Here is a 20106-nt window from a genome sequence, read left to right on the forward strand (position 1 = left end):
GCTATAGTGTGCTTAAGTGTTAATGCAATATACAATAAAACGTGATAGATTAATACTCTTATTCAAAATATCATATACTTTTAACCTTTTCAGATAATATATACATGATATGACAGTCTGAATCCGTTTATTAAATCAGTAAAAGTATTTTAGCGGTCAGAAATCGCGGGTTTCGTTTATTGATTCTAAAACATGCATATCTATCAACCAGAAAGCATCTTTTGAATATTAAAGCTTGAAAAAAATCAAAGTTCAAATTGAATAATTTAGAATAATTTAACAATACAAATTAAATGCAAATAACAAAAGCAAATACATCCCACTGTAGCAGTCTTTTATAATTTCCTGATATTTGCTGTCATCTGTTGAATCCGTGTCCGAACATGTTGTTCACATCGTCCATATTCAAAATTGAAATTGAACTCTGTTCGGCAAAAATCAGTAGGTTTTCTAATGGTTTGGCGACCTATTCGAGATCCAAATAAAACCGAATGCTAGCGTAAAGCTATCTTCAGAAAACAAAATATTCCACGTGTAAATTGCTCTAAACAATAAACGCATTTCAAAATTCCTTATTGCAAGAAAACTGATGAATTATTCGATTTTTAGGTGCCAGATTTTTTTTAACATACTAAGAAGTTAACAAAATTCATAAGCCAGACATAGAAACTGTCGGTATCTCCCCAACTCAATATGGACATCATAACAAGATTTCAAAACATTAGAACAAATAGCTAGTTGTTTCAAACTTGCGTTTTGTAGCCGTTTGGTCTTATCAGTTTTAGTCCAATTGAACTCTAGCTGAAACTAATTTGTAGTAAAGTGCATTTGTTCTTTTCTTAATCTTAATATTTTTTTACGATTAAATTGTAAATGTACATAATATGTACATTTTACAATTAAAATATGAATATCTTAATTGATTTCAGTTATATTGTATGAAAGAAAATCAAATAAATAATGTATTAAACACAAAGGCAGCGTGAAAAAATCTAAGAGGTTTAATAAATGCAAAGCAATCTGGAAACAATTTATCATATCAACCGATGTTAAAAATGAAAGAAACGATAAATATCCCATTACTAATTTTGATCAGTCAGTTTACATCATACAATTAGATTAACACACCTTGAAACAATTACAACTGGTCAATTTGAGTGTGATTCTCGTGTACCGTGAATACAAGTACAGTTTGCTAGTGAACCACATTTTATATATTACAATGTAGCTGTTATAAATATAGAATCAACCAGGAAAAAACAGGTTTTCAGTCACCCTTTTTTTACCCGTCTCATTCATAACATACTAGTTCATAACATAATTTACAGGTATTACTTTAAAAAAATTCAATGTGACAATTGTACACGTGAGAGGTTATGCTAGCTATAAAACCAAGTTTAATCTACTTCTTTCTACATAAGGAAATGCCTGTACCAAATCAGAAATATGAGTCGACAATTGTTTTCAATCCTTAGATATCTTTGTTTAAGCTTTTGATTTTGCCATGTTATTAATGACTTTCCGTTTTGAATTTGCATTGCAGTTCTTTATTTCTGTTATTTTACGTTTTACTGCACCAGAACAACCTTTCGACAATGTTTCAGTGGTGTTCGACTTCATAATATGTAAAAACACAAAAATAATCCCTCTGACAGTTAGACCTTTACTGTACTTATAATGTATTTACAGTGATTGACAATATTTCGATTAAAAACTTGGGACTGTCCTTCAACTGAATTACATGCCATGATCTTTTAACAATTACCATATATAAAACTGTTTTTATTTTTGCTGCTTAAAAGAAAACAATAGATTCAAAATTTCGCCTAGATTTTTATCTTTTCAAAGTGTCAAAGTGAAGAATTGTACTTAATATATCAACTACTATTCACATTTATTGGTGTCGTATGTTAGCATTTGAGAGTATTTATGTTAAACTTGTCTCATAATTATTTCTAACTTTCATTAAATTGCCACAATCTTAGTCGTATCACAGTAAAAATACTTTATCACATTAACGACAATGAACTTAACAAAACACTATGTCATACTGTAAAATTGGCTCACTTATAACATAGACATCAAGGTTAACTAATTTCATAACTATCGTGTACTTGGCTGGGGGACTATGGTAAATAATGCGAACAAACAGTATTTGCCAAAATAGGCACAGTTTTACGTTTTATCCCAAATGTTTAATAAAATTAAGCCAAGAGAAGCATGTGTGCAAAAATAGTTTCTTATTTCGTTTTTAAAGCAAATTAATCCAATTAAGCAAAAAAGTAAAAAAACAAAAATACCGAGCGTAAAACAATCTTCCAAACAACCTTAAGTTGTCACTTGCAACTAATTTTGTTTGAATTAATTATACGAAAGAATGAAATTGGTTAGGCAGCTAGGAGGGTAAAATCAAAGTATTTTATTCGATACAGCTTTCAATTATAGTCTTTATATTACTGGTAAACTTATGTGCTGTTTCCTCTGAAGTATATCGTGAAGAATAATGGACAGAAATCTTCAAACTGCCATTTAAAACAGATGTCAGAACCAAAAATATTGGGGAATAATCTATTTTGACATCTGAAATGACTTGAAAATCTAAAGGTCGAAAGTTATTTTCAATATCTGGTCTTACAACTATTTTATCAACGTTAGATAATGTAAAGACATTACAGGACTTTCCTTTCCTACGACCATCTTTAATCCAGCTTGGAATATCCTTCTGTAAAACTTGAAGAGGTTTTCTATTGTTTATTATCGCTGCAGTTTGGTCACGGATATTTCTTGCAATATCCCAGTATACTGGCTGTGAAGATTGTTTTGTATTGACTATGACTGATACTGGACACGGCACGACTGCTAATCCTGCGTAGTAATCATCACCATTGTCCATGTATCTACGTAAATTCGTCCAAAAAGCAAACTGAACTTCCACATCATCAGTACATTCTTTTGATTTCAAAAGTTTTGCAAAGGATATCACTAATGCTGCTAATATTGCAGCATTTTTTGAAACTTTTTCACCTTTGCATTTTGAAAAAAAAATCTCAGTTTTGTGGTTGTCTACTACTTGCCATTTCGTCGCGGCTATGATGTTTGGTCTTTTGTATAAGAGCTTTATTTCATCCCTAAAGAAATATTCGTATGCTTGCAGTGCTGTAACGACAGGGGAAATTCTAACGGTTGGGAGACTATAATCTGATTCTTCAAAAGTTGCATCCTTATACTCAAGACCTTTTACTTGTTCCACGGAATCTGGAAATAAATACTCTTCATATTGTGTAGTATGCAATTCATTTTGAATGTCTTTTAATATCGTTAAGAAATCTAAAGTAATCACAAAAGAATATGGAAAATCTACTATGCTATGATGCATTGAAAATACAAAATGAAGTAAATTCTCTTCATTATATCTATCATTCTGTATTAAATTGAATCTCCACAAATGTAATTCGTCTCCAAAATGTTCTGCATACTGGTTTTGAGATACAGGATACCAATTGTTAGTGTCAAACACGCGGATATTTATTGGTACATGGCTTTTTTCTATAAAATATGGACCGTTATTGTCTTCTTTAATGGTCACTCTAAGCATAGGATGTCGTTTAACTAGGATCTCTAGAGCAGCTTCTATTTGAGATATTTTGACGGTCTTTTTGCAACAAAGCAGCGCCATATTTGGTATGATCTTTTGATCCATATACAATATCTGTTCAAGGAAGCCAAGAGGGCGTTGTGCTAGTGATGTCAAGCTTTTGGATCTTTTACATACTTTCATAGAATGTAACCTAAAATAGAAATGAACGCGAATAGAAAACAAAATATAAATAACAGTGCATATGCGGACATCTTTTTCCTGCTTTACTGGTCATCATTGAATTTTATGTTCAAATAGATATAGGAAGATGTAGTATGAGTGCCAATGAGAAAACTCTCCATCCAATTCATAGTTTATGAAAGTAAACCATTATAGGTCAAGGAACAGTCTTCAACACGTAGCCTTGGCTCACACCGAATAGCAAACTATAAAGGGCCCCAAAAAATCACTGGTGTAAAACCATTCAAACATCCAAATTTATATAAAAAACGAGAAACAAGAAACACTTTATGAACCACATAAACAAACGACAACTACTGAACATCAGATTCCTGACTTAGGACAGGTGCAAACAATTGCAACGGGATTAACAGTTTTAATGGTACCAAACCTTCTCCCTCATCTGAAACAATAGTGTAACATCACAACATAGACAAACACACTATAAAATATCAATTGGAATGGCTAAACTCAATCAAAAATAGTCTAAGTCAGATGAACCATGGCAGATGGACATCTTACAATATATATCATTCCATATACTACTATATCATGTATATAAAGTTGTGATGTTGTTTACAATATATGACCTAATTTCGAAATTTTAACCATGAATATAATGCCATGATCATATCAACTCAGCCAGAAGGACATGTTAACCTTAATACACTTCATCTTAACCGAAATGCGCATCTGTGCAGATTGATTGTTGGTTGCCTTAACGTCCAGTGGCAAATATTTCATGTATGCTCAGGACGAAAACAAGTTAAGTAATTAATACAATAGATCGGTATTGTAATAGAAGACATCCGGGATGACGGTCGGGGAAATTTGGACTGCCACTGGAAAATGAGGGTAAATTGGATAGGGACAGAAATTAATTTTCTCTTGCAGTAGTACGTTGAGCTTGATTTTTATAACTTCTTTTATCGCTATTTTGTGAATTTTTCCTTTGATCTTTTTTTGTGATAACTTTTCATATCATGCTACTCGCTTGAGATGGAAAGTTATCGCTAGAAACTAAGAAGGCACGTGGCGTTGCTAAGGAAATTGACATGAACTTGACATCGTCGTCATAGATAAAATAGCGATAAACAGATTATCATTGGTCATCTCAACTCGATTGCTTTTCTCGCTTTCGCCGTACTGGCTCAAGCGAGAAAATCATCTCCTTGAGATGATCGACGATAATCTATAAGTATAAAAATAACATGTTGTAAATCTGTTTATTATTTCGTGTTTTTTTTTATCGTATATCATATCGTTATTTTAAGTTGTAATTTGAGATATTGTGTGTTAAAGGCACATCTTTGATTATTACTGCTAATTTTTTTATGCACTTTTGTTGACTTGTGGCGATTTACAGTAGTTTACACCTAGACATATTGTATAGACACCTGTCTATTGTTGAATACGCTATATTGACCAATATAAGTCTTTTGTGTTTTGTGTCGTTGCTTCCTTTATGTCGTATACCCACATCGTTTCAAAATTAACATTACATCGTGTGCATGTTCAAGAATATTGGACATTTCCAAGCGAGATAACCCAAGTTGTTTTAGAATTTTTTATAAAAACTCTGATAGTTTTAAATTTCTTACCGAGATATAATTTTATTATGACACATGATATCTCCTATGTGTATTTAAATTAAGTCTTCGTAATTTTGGTAAATTAACATAACCTCGGTTTTGAATGTATCTGTGATATTCTATTTTTCATTTTTTTTTATCGAAATATATCAAGGCCACGGTATATCAAATTCATAAACAAAATACGTCATTTTGATACATTTTCCTGTATCAAATCTCTTAAAATTCGATAGAACTTTCAATAACAGTTACCACTTTTTATTTCTAAATAATGAAAGTGGGCAAAGCAGACGCTATTATAAAGTCAACCTTTCTGTTATGTCGATCTATGTGCATATTGTACATACAACATCTGTCGAACGGAGGTTTGGAGTTGACATTTCAAAATGCAGTTGACAACAGAAAACATTGATTTAAACTATTTTTTTCTTGATAATTAGATTGTTTCATCATTTTTCAATCTTATCTGCTATTGAAAAATTTACTGCTACGAAAAATGGAATTTAATGATTTTTTTAAAGCATCAACATATAGTCAAAGGTACAATAACCACAATAGAAATATAGGGGGAAAAGAAAAAAATATGAATGTTATTTTCAAATGGCCATTGACAACAGTAAACGCTGACTTAAAATTAATCTTTTTGAAGAATCATACTTGGAAATCCTTCTAAAAGTTCACTTGCTATGGATTTTTTTTTATCACATTTAAGGTAAAAAGATATATAAAAAATTATAACAGGGTATAAGTGTTTCCCGTTTACATCAATGATAACTATATATTAGATTTATCAATGACATAGCACGTGAACTGATAAATGTAAAACAAATAAATGTCCTCCATTCTTGTGTATGTCTGTCGTCCCGTTTATCCATCCGAAACAAATACTGTAAGTAAAATTAAAATTGAGAATGGAAATGGGGAATGTGCCAAAGAGACAACAACCCGACCATAGAAAAAAACAACAGCAGAAGGTCACCAAAAGGTCTTCAATGTAGCGAGAAATTCCCGCACCCGGAGGCGTCTTTTAGCTGGCCCCTAAACAAATATATACTAGTTCAGTGATAATGAACGCCATACTAATTTCCAAATTGTACACAAGAAACTAAAATTAAAATAATACAAGACTAACAAAGGCCAGAGGCTCCTGACTTGGGACAGGCGCAAAAATGCGGCGGGGTTAAACATGTTTGTGAGATCTCAACCCTCCCCCTATACCTCTAGCCAATGCAGAAAAGTAAACGCATAACAATACGCACATTAAAATTCAGTTCAAGAGAAGTCCGAGTCTGATGTCAGAAGATGTAACGAAAGAAAATAAACAAAATGACAATAATACATAAATAACATCAGACTACTAGTAGGTAATTGACATGCCAGCTCCGGACCTCAATTAAACTTATTGAAAAATTATGTCTTCATCATATGAATATCAGGCACAATCCTCCCCGTGAGGGGTTTAGTATCATACCATCACAACATATATGAGAAGAACATAACCCGTGTCATGCCAACAACTGGTTTATTAAGAATAAATGTGTTTAGTTCCGATGCAAAGACCCTATAAGTGAATCAATATTAACGCCAAAATATGCAATCTTTAATGACCTGACAACACTATCGTAACTATATCCCTTCTTAATAAGTCTATTTAAAGGTTTTGTTAGCTTCTGAGGTGAATACTGACATTTTTGTGCTTTATAAAGAATATTTCCATAAAATATTGGATGTGAAATACCTGAACGTATAAGATGTCTGCATGTTGAGCTATATTTACGAATGATGTCCTTATACCGATGATAAAATTTAGTAAATGTTTTGACCAGTTTGTGATATCGAAAACCCTGGTGTAATAATTTTTCAGTAATACATTTAGACAATATACGTATAGTGTCTTGAAATATGAAATTTATATGTATGAGGCTTAGAAACGGGAAAATGCGAGGTTCTACCGAGCATTTTCCCGTTTCGTGCCGAATACAAATAAATTTCATATTTCAAGACACTATACGTATATTGTTTTTATACTGAAATCGATAAAAAAATAAAAAAATAATAAAAATATGAAACAAATATTATTAAAAAAAGTGTTTGGAATTTCCCCCTTGGGGTATTTCCCTATGAGCGTAGTCTAGGCGGTAAGCATTGACAATTTAAGGAATTAGAAAGGGAAAATGAATTTAATTAATAACATTTGATAAACATGGTATATAAATTACCAATTTGAAGACATAACAGGTTTAAATTCATAAAAGTTTGACCATTGTTACTACACGTTGTCATGGTTGTGACGTGACGTTGTAAGTAGGCGGGGCTTATAGGTGAGTTGAGGTCATTGTCGTATAAAGCTAACGTTTATACGTATAGCTTTATTTGTATAGTAAAATAGCTGATTGCAGTATAAAAATTTCTCTCGTTAAAATCTAAAACATTTTTACATACACGCATGCAAAAGAATGGTAAGAGATACAAAAGGAACATTCCAACTCATTAGTCTAAAATAAAATAAATGGCAAGGCTAAAAAAGACACAGACAAACAGATAAAAGTAAATTAACAAAAATACTCCAAGGGAAATTCAAACGGACAATCCTTTATAACATGGCAATATAAAAAAAACACATTAAACGCATGGAAAACGACTGTCATATTCTTTAATTGGTGCAGGCATTTCCTTATGTAAAAATGGTGGATTAAATCTCTTTTTATAGCTAGCATAACCTCTCACTTGTATGACAGTCGCACTGAATTCCATTTTATACTGCAATCAGCTATTTTACTATACAGATAAAGCTATACGTATAAACGTTAGCTTTATACGTCAATGACCTCAACTCACCTATAAGCCCCGCCTACTTACAACGTCACGTCACAACCATGACAACGTGTAGTAACAATGGTCAAACTTTTATGAATTTAAACCTGTTATGTCTTCAAATTGGTAATTTATATACCATGTTTATCAAATGTTATTAATTAAATTCATTTTCCCTTTCTAATTCTTTAAATTGTCAATGCTTACCGCCTAGACTACGCTCATAGGGAAATACCCCAAAATTGTACCCCAAGGGGGAAATTCCAAACACTTTTTTTTAATAATATTTGTTTCATATTTTTTATTATTTTTTCATTTTTTTTTTATCGATTTCAGTATAAAAACAATATACGTATAGTGTAGAACCTCGCATTTTCCCGTTTCTAAGCCTCATACAAATAAATTTCATATTTCAAGACACTATACGTATATTGTCTAAATATTGACAACGTCCGAAACAAACAGACATAATAAGTAGAAACGTCAAAAATTAGGGTACAGCAGTCAAAATTGTAACATAATTTTAATCATTGTAAAATAAATACTTACTGTTTAACAAAAAAAATGGCATATAGACAAAAAGTACGTAAGCAAAAATGAATGACAAGCATTCAAAATTGACCTTTGCACAAAAAAAAACAATGGTGGGACTTACAAGTACCGCACCACATCATAAGGTTATAATAAAAAAAAATAACTAAACAGTTAAGATAAAAAATATATAAGGACAAACAAAAAGAACTTTAACACGTAATAAAGACGACAAACAACGTCAATACCTAGACTTCAAGACCATCATGCATTATTTGTGAAGTTGATACTCTCTAGCATTAGCATACATTTATAACACATGACAGCTTTCATACATGAATATAGAGAACTGCAACAAGAATCTTTATTTGTGATCCTCAATGCTCTTCAACTTCGTACTTGTTTGGCTTTATAAATATTTTGATATGAGCGTCACTGATGAGTCTTAGGTAGACGAAAAGCGCGTCTGTCGTACTAAATTATAATCCTGGTACCTTTGATAACTATTTATTTGTAGTTGAAATCTCTTATACTAGTAATTGAATTAACCTTTTGTATTATTTTTCAGCAATCTGTCAGGTCTTGTGTATGTTTTCTTTAGTTTTTAAGCAGATAATCAAACACGTTTTGTTTTGTTATAAAAACTGTATATGTATAAGGCTCTGCAGAAAGTATGCATCAAGATTTGGTTTTATCGATTATTATTTATTGCTTCGTTTAGCATTGCTTTGTAATGTCGACGATCAGCAATCAATAAGCGGTTTTGGGAGCAAAGCTTCTACTTGTTGACATCTAGTTAACTTTTAAGTGATAAATAAAAGGAAAATATAAAATATTTTTATTTATATTGTTAACAGATCGCTCAACAATCTTGAAAATTGTTTTTGACAGCCTACGAGTTATTTCATCGTTTTTTTTTCTAACTACATCAAGCCCTTAAAAACGCCATGTTATTTAAAACAAGAGTGCACACACTGAAATGTCTTGCCTTCTATATTAATCATTGATATTATGTTGATAGTCCTAAGTATAAAGCTAAGGTTTATTACAACTGTCACATAAACTTAACATTAACCAAGATAACTAAACAAAGACCAATGAACCTTGAAAATGAGGTCAAGGTCAGACGAACCAAGCCAGGCAGACATGTACAGCTAACAATGCTTCTATACAACATATATAGTTGACCCATTACTTATAGTTTAAGAAAAATAGACCAAAACACAAAAACTTAACACTGTGCAATGAACCGTGAAAATGAGGTCACGGTCAAATAAAACCTGCGCAACTGACATAAAGATCATAAAATATTTCCATACACCAAATATAGTTGACCTATGGCATACAGTATTAGATAAAAAGACCGAAACTCAAAAACTGAACTTTGACCACTGAACCATAAAAATGAGGTCAAGGTCACATGACATCTGCCCGCTAGACATGTACACCTTACAATCATTCCATACAACAAATATAGTAGACCTATTGCATATAGTATGAGAAAAATAGACCAAAACACAAAAATTTAACTATAACCACTGAACCATGAAAATGAGGTCAAGGTCAGATGACACCTGCCAGTTGGACATGTACACCTTACAGTCCTTCCATACACCGAATATACTAGCCCTATTGTTTATAGTATCTGAGATATAGACTTGACCACCAAAACTTAACCTTGTTCACTGATCCATGAAATGAGGTCGAGGTCAAGTGAAAACTGTCCGACAGACATGAGGACCTTGCAAGGTACGCACATATTAAATATAATTATCCTATTACTTATAATAAGAGAGAATTCAACATTACAAAAAATTTGAACTTTTTTTTTCAAGTGGTCACTGAACCATGAAAATGAGGTCAAGGACATTGGACATGTGACTGACGGAAACTTCGTAACATGAAGCATCTATATACAAAGTATGAAGCATCCAGGTCTTCCACCCTCTAAAATATAAAGCTTTTAAGAAGTGAGCTAACACCGCCGCCGCCGCCGCCGGATCACTATCCCTATGTCGAGCTTTCTGCAACAAGAGTTGCAGGCTCGACAACAAAATACTTTGATTGCAGATTAAACACTGTCACTATCTTCTTCTGGTATACTTTTCAATGAATAGATTTGAGTAATGTTTTTTTGATTTCATCTGTATATCTTTCTACAGTCTCCGATGATGTATAAGACGATTCATATGCGACGCCAAGATGTAAGATTCCGTTTAACTCGTGTGTCAGCATCATAAATATTGGACAATAATCAATTTTAATATCCGATAGCATTTGGCATTCTAACAATTGAAAATTTTCATTCTTTTCCAATGCCAGACCTACGTTTTCGATGTTAGACAATGTAATAACATAATCAGACTTCCCGCGTTTTCTTCCATTTTTCACATTGGTTTCAATGTCTCCATATAGAATATCCAATGGTTTTTTGTTCTTAATGGCATCTGAGACTTGACCTTTGATGTATGAAGAAAATTTCCAAAATTCATCATCTAACGACTCAACCGAGGTAACATCCACATTTACTTCAACAGGACACAAAACTACAGCCATACCCGGATAAAATTCCACACTGGTGTTTATGTATTTTCGTAGATCGGCAGCAAATACAAATTGTACTGTAACAGTTTCCAGGCATCCATTTTTTTTCAGAAGTTTACAAAAGGAAATTACACTCGCTGCCAACATTGCCGATGTGACGGACACAGATTCGGTCTTGCACTTTGAAAAAAATCTTTGAGAAGTTTCACGATCAAATTTTATACGGCAGCCAGCACAAAATGTTCTTTTGGCTTTTGCCAATTGTGCTATTTCTTGTTTAAAATATTTTTCATAAGCTTGCAATGACGTAATGTTATCACACTTTATGGTTGAATTATTTCCAATGATCCTCTTATCTTCTGGATATGTCAGGATCTGCTCTATTGGTGGATGATATGTGAACTTTGATCTTTGTTGAAAAGCAGTTGAACCGTTCTGTAGATCTTTCAAAATTTCCAAGAAATCAAGAAGAATCAGGTAGTAGTACTGAAAATCAGCTATACAGTGATTCATCATAAATGTAAACCGAAAAGAATTATCTTCTGTATATTCAAGTGGCTTAAGCCATGTAAACCTCCACAATCGGCCATTATTGGCTAATCGCGTACAAGAATACTCATCTTTCATTACAGCTTCATAGTCATTATCATTTTCAATATGTATGTCGGTTGACACATTTTCAAACTCAACAAAATAAGGTATATTGTCCCGTTCTTGTACATACATACGCATCATTGGGTGACGCGATATTAATATTTCAAAAGCCGAATGTATCTGATTTACATCAACTGGCTTCTTGCAAGACAGCATAAACATGCCTGGAACGATCTTTAAATCTTTATAGAACAGTGTCTCGAGATTACCAAGTTGTCTCAATACTTTCTTATGAGTATTAGATTTTACACTGGATAACTGGAATTCTGATCGACTATCTGTTTCTTTATCTGATGAAGATAATTCTGAAGTCCTAAACATATTTATAGCAGATGAAGAGAATTTCAAATATCTACCAAGTTTTCCAACGTTGCACGACGTTGAATTGCCACACCTGTTCCAAAAAAAGTGGATTTTTAAAACACTTTACATATTTACTATAAATAGGCAGAATGCGATGTAACTACAGAACAACATCAACCAAACAAACAAAAAAGCAGATAATATTTTTTCATAAAATACCGAGTGGTACTTTGAGGGGTGCACATTATATAAACAAAAAGAGGTAGAATAGAGGGACGAAAGATACCAGAGGGAGAGTCAAACTCAAAGATAGAACATAAACTGACAACGACATGGCTAAAATAAAAAAATAAATGATAGTACAGAAGACACAACATAGAAAACTAAAGACTAAGCAACACGAACCTCATCAAAAACTTGAAAAAAACCAACAAAAAAGCGGTGATCTCAGGTGCTCCTGTAGAAGATAGAAGGTCACCAACAAAACGTAATAACGGTTGGTATTTATTCTTTTTTCAGTGTTTGAAAAACGGATATTGCAAGGCAGTAAGAGATAAACGATATCTTAAACGTTTTGTCAGACAACCCTCTAGAAAAGCAAAAGAACAAAGATGTGAACGATTAGTCTGTGTACGGTTTTTCGGGAATTAAAAGAAAAACATACCGTATAGTTGGTACCGTGTAGTGTGACAATACAGCGACCAACAACAACTTTTACAACTTGATTACAGGTTCGTGACTTTCGATAGGCAAACAAAAAATCAGGCGGATTTTTTTTACATGTTTGTGAGGTGTTTATACCCCATTACCTGGGTTGTTAGTGTAACAAAAATAAACATATGAGAACAAACAGTAAAAAATAGGGTTGTAAGGAATAAAACGACGCTCTTGTATAGTATTGTGAAAATTGGTGTAAAGGGTTAAAATCTAATACAAAAATCTCTTGATTCTTATTACAAATGGTGTTAAAATATTGGGGATATTTCAATATCATATTTTAAAATGATTAAAAAGTAAATTAAACGGTACATAATACGCATAGTAATAAATCAAGAAACACACTTTTCCGTACCTGCCGACAAAGCAGCTAACAATATTATACTACAACAATCATTTGTTTGGTGTATTTCTGTCACGTAGTGTTTTAGCGATATTTTTCAACATTGTCATAAAGCGGGAGGTTCGGCAATGCATTAAACCAGATTCAGCCCACCTTTTCTTCTTAATTTGTCCTGTACCAAGTCATGAAAATGGCAGTTTTTATCAAATAGTTCGTTTCTGTGTGGGTTGGCTTTAGTTTTTGTTGTACTTCAGATCTCCTATTGTTTCTTTGTATGTTTTCCTTTTATTGTTGATGTGTTTCCCTCGGTTTTGGTTTGTAACCCGGACATGATTTCTATCGATCGATTTATAAATTTTGAACACCGGCAAACTACTGTTGCATTTATTCATAACCACACGAGAGCTTAATGTATTGGTTACTTAATCTACAACAGAAAAAAATACATAAAATCGATCGATTTATGACTTTTGAACACCGGTATACTACTGTTGCTTTTATTCATAAATCACACGAGAGTGTAAGGCCTGTTCTGAATGTTTGAATATCTCTACTATGAATTGGTTACTCAGTTTAAATATATTTATTTATAGTGGATTGGGAAACAAGTTTTGCAACTTATATTAATCCCTTTCCACTTTGCGGGTGCGAATATGTTTAAACTAATTGGTTACTTAAACTACACCAGAAATAAAATAAGTAAAATATAATTTCTTCAAATCGGTGGTACTTTAACATATGAAAATAGTGGAATTATTTATTTTTTTTAGTGTACAAAATTATTTGGATGTTTTATATAAATTACGTACTTTTGATGGTCCTTTTGATACGGTTGACAGTTTAAAGTTTTACAATTATGTCAAACATTTTGGTTTCCTATTTAATTGAATGTTTTTTGAAAATCTAATTGCAAATTCATCTACTGTAAATCACATAAAGTCTTCTTCAATGAGAAAGGTAAATATACCAGATATACTTACTGGGTGTGTGATAAGATGCTTGAAGCTGTGAATTGTCTCTTTGACAACATTTATATTGATATAAGAAGATGTGGTATGAGTGTCAATGAGACAACTCTCTATCCATGTCACAATTTATAAAAGTAAACCATTATAGATTAAAGTACGGTCTTCAACACGGAGCCTCGGCTCACACCGAACAGCAAGCTATAAAATGACCAAAAAAAGTTACCAGTGTAAAACCATTCAAACAGGAAAACAAACAGTTTTATCTAAATAAAAAACAAGAAACGAGAAACACTTATAGACCACATAAACAAACGTCAACTACTGATCATAAGATTTCTGACTTAGGACAGGTTTAAACAGTTGTAGCGGGTTTTAATGTTACCAAACCTTCGCCCTTATTTGAAACAAAAGTGTAACATCACAATATGGAAAGGTACATTATAAAATATCAATTGAAATGGCTTAACTCAATCAAAAGACTTTCAGAAACAGTTCATGTTAATCAATGAATCATACAAATGGTTCAATATGAACACTGAAGTACAATAAAATGGTTTAACTCAATCATACAAATGGTTTAAATGGCAAGTTAACTCAATCATACAAATGGTTCAAATAGCTTAAATTAATCAAAGAACTGTATCAGAAAAAGTTCATGTTAACCAAGGAATCATGCGAATGGTTCAAGATGAAGAAACATTTTGTCAGACAGTGAGACAAAGCAATACGATGTGTAGGTTTCATCAATAAAGTTTATCAACAGGTTGTAGGAATTCCTTTGAGCACCTTTAATATCAGACAAGTTCTTGTACTGTTATCAGTGAAGGATCCAGAAATTTTCATTAGTGGGGGCCCACTGACTGACCTAAGAGGGGGCCCGCTCCAGTCACGCTTCAGTGATTCCCTATATAAGCAACCATTTTTTTCCCAAAAAAGGGGAGGCCCGGGCCCCCTGGACCCCCCCCCCCCCCCCCCCTAAATCCGCCTCTGGTTATGATTAACAGTTTATGGCAAAATTAGTAAAGACCCGTTTAAATTGCTTTTAATTGATATATCATATCACTTTATATTTTAAAAACAATCATGGAATTTACCATAACGACTCTACTTTCAATAAATCCAATATAAACGTCTTTTAACGTAAATACAAAATTTGGTATCTATTTTGGGTTTATTCCTTAATTTAGATATACCAGTTTTACACGGGGAAAAAATCCACACAAAAATATAAGACATAAGGGACGATATTTCGTTCCTTATTGTTAATTTTCCCTTTTAGGACGTTTTGGATTATAATGAAGATAATCTACGACGTTTTGGATTATAATGAAGATAATCTACGTATTACAGGTAAATTATTGATTCACGGAATTCGTCAACAAAAATTACTGAAAACTTTTACTTAATCCTTCCAGATATACAAAGATTTGGTTTGGAAGTTTGAAATAATTATTATTTGCTTTGTACTAGCTTTTAGTAACTGCGAATACTCTCAGATCTGAACTTGTGTCTATTGTGTTTTTGTTGGGATTTTATGTGCCTTATAGTGATCTGAAAAATCTAAAGAGAGATCATGTCAGTAGATATATACAAACCATCAACGTTTCTTGATATTGGAGAAAGTTAATAAAGATGTTTTTGTGTAATTGTCCGAAAACTAGAAAATCATCCTTTTTAATGAAAAACCCTAAAACTCGGAAACGTAAAACTTATAAAAAACGAAAAGAAGCTTACGTAAATAGATATTTTAAACAATTCATCAAGGTTTCGTTCGAATTGGTTCTAGCGTTTTTAGTTTTTGTCTGTGGTGTTGACGACGGAAAGACAGACGGACAACAGTATACCATAATACGTCCCGTAAACGGGCGTAAAAAAACAAATGTTCATCTAACATCGACTCGACTCTGTCAACCAAATACAGTTCAAACAGTTATCTTATTCACTGAGCAACAGACAAAAGCAATAAAACCTAATATTGACCCTTGTCCTTTAGCGAGGAAAATGAAGCTTATATCAATTTATCATTTAATAAATAATGAGACGATGTCATGACGCTAAAATATGAAAATCTTCTAGTGATATTTACCTGAATGATTCATTTAAAAGTAAAGCCTGTAAATCTTCTTGAACTGGAAATGTGTGGTAACTTTTAAGCCGAATGACTCTTGCAAAAAAAACCGAATAAGTCTGTATATCTTGTGAAAAACTGATTTCTGATATAAAAACTGAATTCCGAAGCATGATTTATGGAATGTACTATTAAAAATACTAACCTGTTAAGACATTTTGTAAGGATTGTTCTTCCGGCAAACATTTTGGACGCTGGACTGAAATCTGTAACAAAATATTCATAACTTATTCGTGTTAATACTGAATGGTAAAACATATATCTGCATCAATATATATAGTTGTGAAGATTGTGAACCTGCTTGACGAATTTTGTATTTGGTCAAACTCATATTTTTTATTATTACAATTTTTGTAAGATTAAAATTCTGTTCACGCTAATTTCTCACTTACATTAATTTTAAACTTTTTGTGAGCAAGAAAGAACTAGTAAATGTGTTATTTTAACGTTCAGCTCCACAGAGACTGGTCAAATTGAAGACAAACCTATCTGACCTAAGCCGCCTCTGTACTTTTAAAGTTCCCTGTTATGTATTTATTACTTTAACAACACAAAAAACCAACTTCGAATTTCTTTCAGCTCAACTTCAAGTCCGTGTTCTTTAACTAATCTTACGGTCCTATTGACTAGTTCAAGAACAACTCTTTTTTTCATTTATGTTGTCAACGATTGCTTTTCGATTTTCTACATCATTTATCATTCATTTTGGACACAAAAAAATAAATAATAAATAGCCAAATGATGAAAAGAAAATATGAAATGACAAATGTACCCACACAAGAGACAGATTATTCGGTCTACCGTAGCCAGTGCCATAGTTTAATTAATATCTTTTTTTATTTTTGTTATATAAGCTGTTCTATATTATGCGAGAACCTGGTCCTGTCTTTGTAATTAGTGTTATCTGTTGTACATAAAGAGAGCACCTGTCATACTGTAGGACATTCAACAAGTACCTATCATACTGTAGGACATTCAACAAGAACCTACTATACCAATAGGACATTCAACAAGTACCTGCTATACCTATAGGACATTCAACAAACACCTGATATAACTAGATGATATTCAACCTTCTATGATATTTGGTCAAGAAATAAGCAATTTATACAAAGTATTAGAAATGAATTGTTTCTGTACCCTTGTTGGCCCCTCATTCCTAAACAGTTAGGGCCATAACCCCCAAAAGCCATCCCAACCTTCCTTTTCCGGTATGGAACCATATGGTACAATTTCAGAAAGATCTATACACTAACACAAGTTAGTGTCTGGAAACTCAAAAAATGCTTATTTGGACCGCTTTTTAGGCCCTTTTAAAATTCTTAAACTGTTGTGGCCATAACCCCCAAAATCAATCCCAACCTTCTTTTTGTGGTTTCATAGAGATCCATTTACTTAAACTAAAATTATTGTCTGGAAACTAAGTGTCTTCGGACGACGCAGACGACGACGACGTGATACCACAATACGACTGCAAAAAGTTTTTGCGGTCGTATACAAATTATTGTTACATTAGAGACTAGTTTAATAAATCTAGCGTACATTGAAGTGCATTAATGTAACAATAACGCAATGTAACATGGTAGCCGTAGACCTAAATAATATGTTACATTTGTAATTATTCAGATCCCTACCCAACCATTTATTCCGGCAACTACTAGTAGTCTCCAATGTAACAATAATGTTTTTGTAATTTAGATGTAGCCAGTGCAATAAAAATATCTACAACATGTGTTGCCCAGTGCGGGTAGCTGACTATGCAGTATGGGCTTTGCTCATTGTTGAAGGCCATACGGTGACCTATAGTTTTTACTTTCTGTGTCATTTGGTCTCTTGTGGAGAGTTGTCTCATTGGTAATCATACAACATTTTCTCTATTAAATAAGCCCTTAATTAAGCAGCATAACTTATATAGTATTTTCACATCTATTTATTTCTGATTGGGAATAATTAATATACGTCAATTGAAAGTACATGTATATTGACGATCTTGCCCCTGGCTACACAAACACATACTAATGATATACACACAGTCAATGCCTCGGGCAGAAGTTCTGTTCATACTTTGGGACAAAATTCAAGAAATTCATATTTTCTTATATCCTGTATATACTCCCTACCTGCTAAGGAATTTGAATGCATGTTTATGGTCATTACACGTAGATCTTTGATTACTCGAAGTTACTGAAAGCTTGATTGATTGATGGATTGTTTAACGTCCAGTGGCAAATAGTTCATGCATGTTCAGGACAAAATCAAAATAATGATAAATATAACAGGAAGCTAGGTTCTGTAATAGGGGTCGTCGAGGACGAAGGTCTGGAAATTTGGAAATCCCATGCATTGGCAAATGAGGGTTTATTGGACAGGAACATAAATTTAGAATTTCAGTAGACCACCTACGAACCCCTCAAAGAGTTGTTGCAAGTTTCTTAACGTGCAGAGAGCGTGGCATTCTCTCTCCATCATGCATCGGATTTAACGTCCCCATTCTGACCTGAATTGACTGCGTCTGTATACATCCTGCACAGCCAAACGGACGCCCAACTTTGGCACGGTTTTATGTAGGTAGAATGAAGACTAAGTGGGAAGCTAGTTGAAAACCAGCAACTAATTAACAAAAAATCATGTGTGTAAATTGAGGTGGCAATAAGTCCTTACGTAAAACAAAAATTTACGCCTCGTTCCAGAGAGGGACATGAAAGGCTTCTCTTTTGGTGAATAATTTGTCGTTACAGCTCATTTACTTATAACTAAGTTGAGGTTTATTCTAGCATTTGTTGATAGAAGCGAAATGATCTGAACGAAAGTTCTAGTTATATTTTCTATATAAAGGGGGGATATGATGACATTTAAGTATATCCAATACTCCATTCACTAATAGTTACTAGTGTATACATGATATTTGATAATTAAAGAGTTTTGACGACTTCTCTAGCGTGCATCTGCAGATAGCGTTATTTATACAAAAATTATGTGTAGACACGTGCCTAACGTGCCTAAGGCAGCTACGCCCCTGGAAGAAACAAGGTAACTCAACTGTATGCATTGGACTAATAGTTTGTATGTTTACTTAGTCCAGACTCCAAGTTAGGGAAATCGTATTACAATTATTTGAATGTAAAAAATGGAAGGGTCGAAATTCCGTGTCTTATTTGACTAGTAAAAAGATGCATACAAATCGCTTATGTCGACCCAAGTAAATAAATCGATCGAGAATTTAGTCAGTGGTTCACTTGAATGTGACATTATGTTTTGATTTGTTCCTGAACTTAAATATTGATATGAATAGATCTTTTCAAAGCTCTGATAGGGGCAATGCAGAATATTTAACCACGGTACTGTGGTATGTTTGCCAAATATCGGTCATTCTCAATTTGTTTTGTCCCTAAAACGCTTTTATTTTGGCAAGTTCAGAAACTATTAAAAGAAAATCTAATTAAACATTTAATATTTAATGGTTTATAATCATTAAATAGTTCAAACTTTCCTAAAATACTTGTCAGGGTCGATATAAGATGGTCCGAGCACAGGCACTAGACGTTCTGTCAATAGTATAAAAATATTGGCAATTGGAAGAAAATAGTGTCCATGCATATATATAATACTAGACGTTCTGTCAATAATATAAAAATATTGGCATTTGGAAGAAAATAGTGTCCATATATATAATATAGTGTCCATATATATAATAT

General features: G+C 32.8%; 1 protein-coding gene across 1 annotated transcript; it reads right to left on the reverse strand.

Moving 5' to 3' along the window:
* Positions 1 to 1766: 1766 nt before the first annotated feature.
* Positions 1767 to 16614, reverse strand: LOC139489870 (uncharacterized). The gene is made up of 4 exons (XM_071276745.1): positions 16557 to 16614; positions 14296 to 14481; positions 10868 to 12346; positions 1767 to 3788 (listed from the first exon to the last, which is right to left on the reverse strand). The coding sequence occupies exons 2-4, from the start codon at positions 14343 to 14345 to the stop codon at positions 2420 to 2422; spliced, it is 2898 nt and encodes a 965-aa protein (XP_071132846.1). The 5' UTR covers positions 14346 to 14481; positions 16557 to 16614; the 3' UTR covers positions 1767 to 2419.
* Between the last annotated feature and the right edge of the window lie 3492 nt (positions 16615 to 20106).

This window comes from Mytilus edulis, chromosome 1 (assembly GCF_963676685.1).
Source record: "Mytilus edulis chromosome 1, xbMytEdul2.2, whole genome shotgun sequence".
NCBI classification, from domain to species: domain Eukaryota; kingdom Metazoa; phylum Mollusca; class Bivalvia; order Mytilida; family Mytilidae; genus Mytilus; species Mytilus edulis.

What these genes read in the sequence shown, in the direction of transcription:
- LOC139489870 (XM_071276745.1), bottom strand. Translation starts at nt 14,345, where the DNA reads ATGTTGTCAAAGAGACAATTCACAGCTTCAAGCATCTTATCACACACC. An exon ending in AGCATCTTATCACACACCCA is followed by an intron (nt 12,347 to 14,295) that starts GTAAGTATATCT and finishes TTTTTGGAACAG; the next exon opens with GTGTGGCAATTCAACGTCGT. An exon ending in AAAACATTACTCAAATCTAT is followed by an intron (nt 3,789 to 10,867) that starts TCATTGAAAAGT and finishes TTTCTATTTTAG; the next exon opens with GTTACATTCTATGAAAGTAT.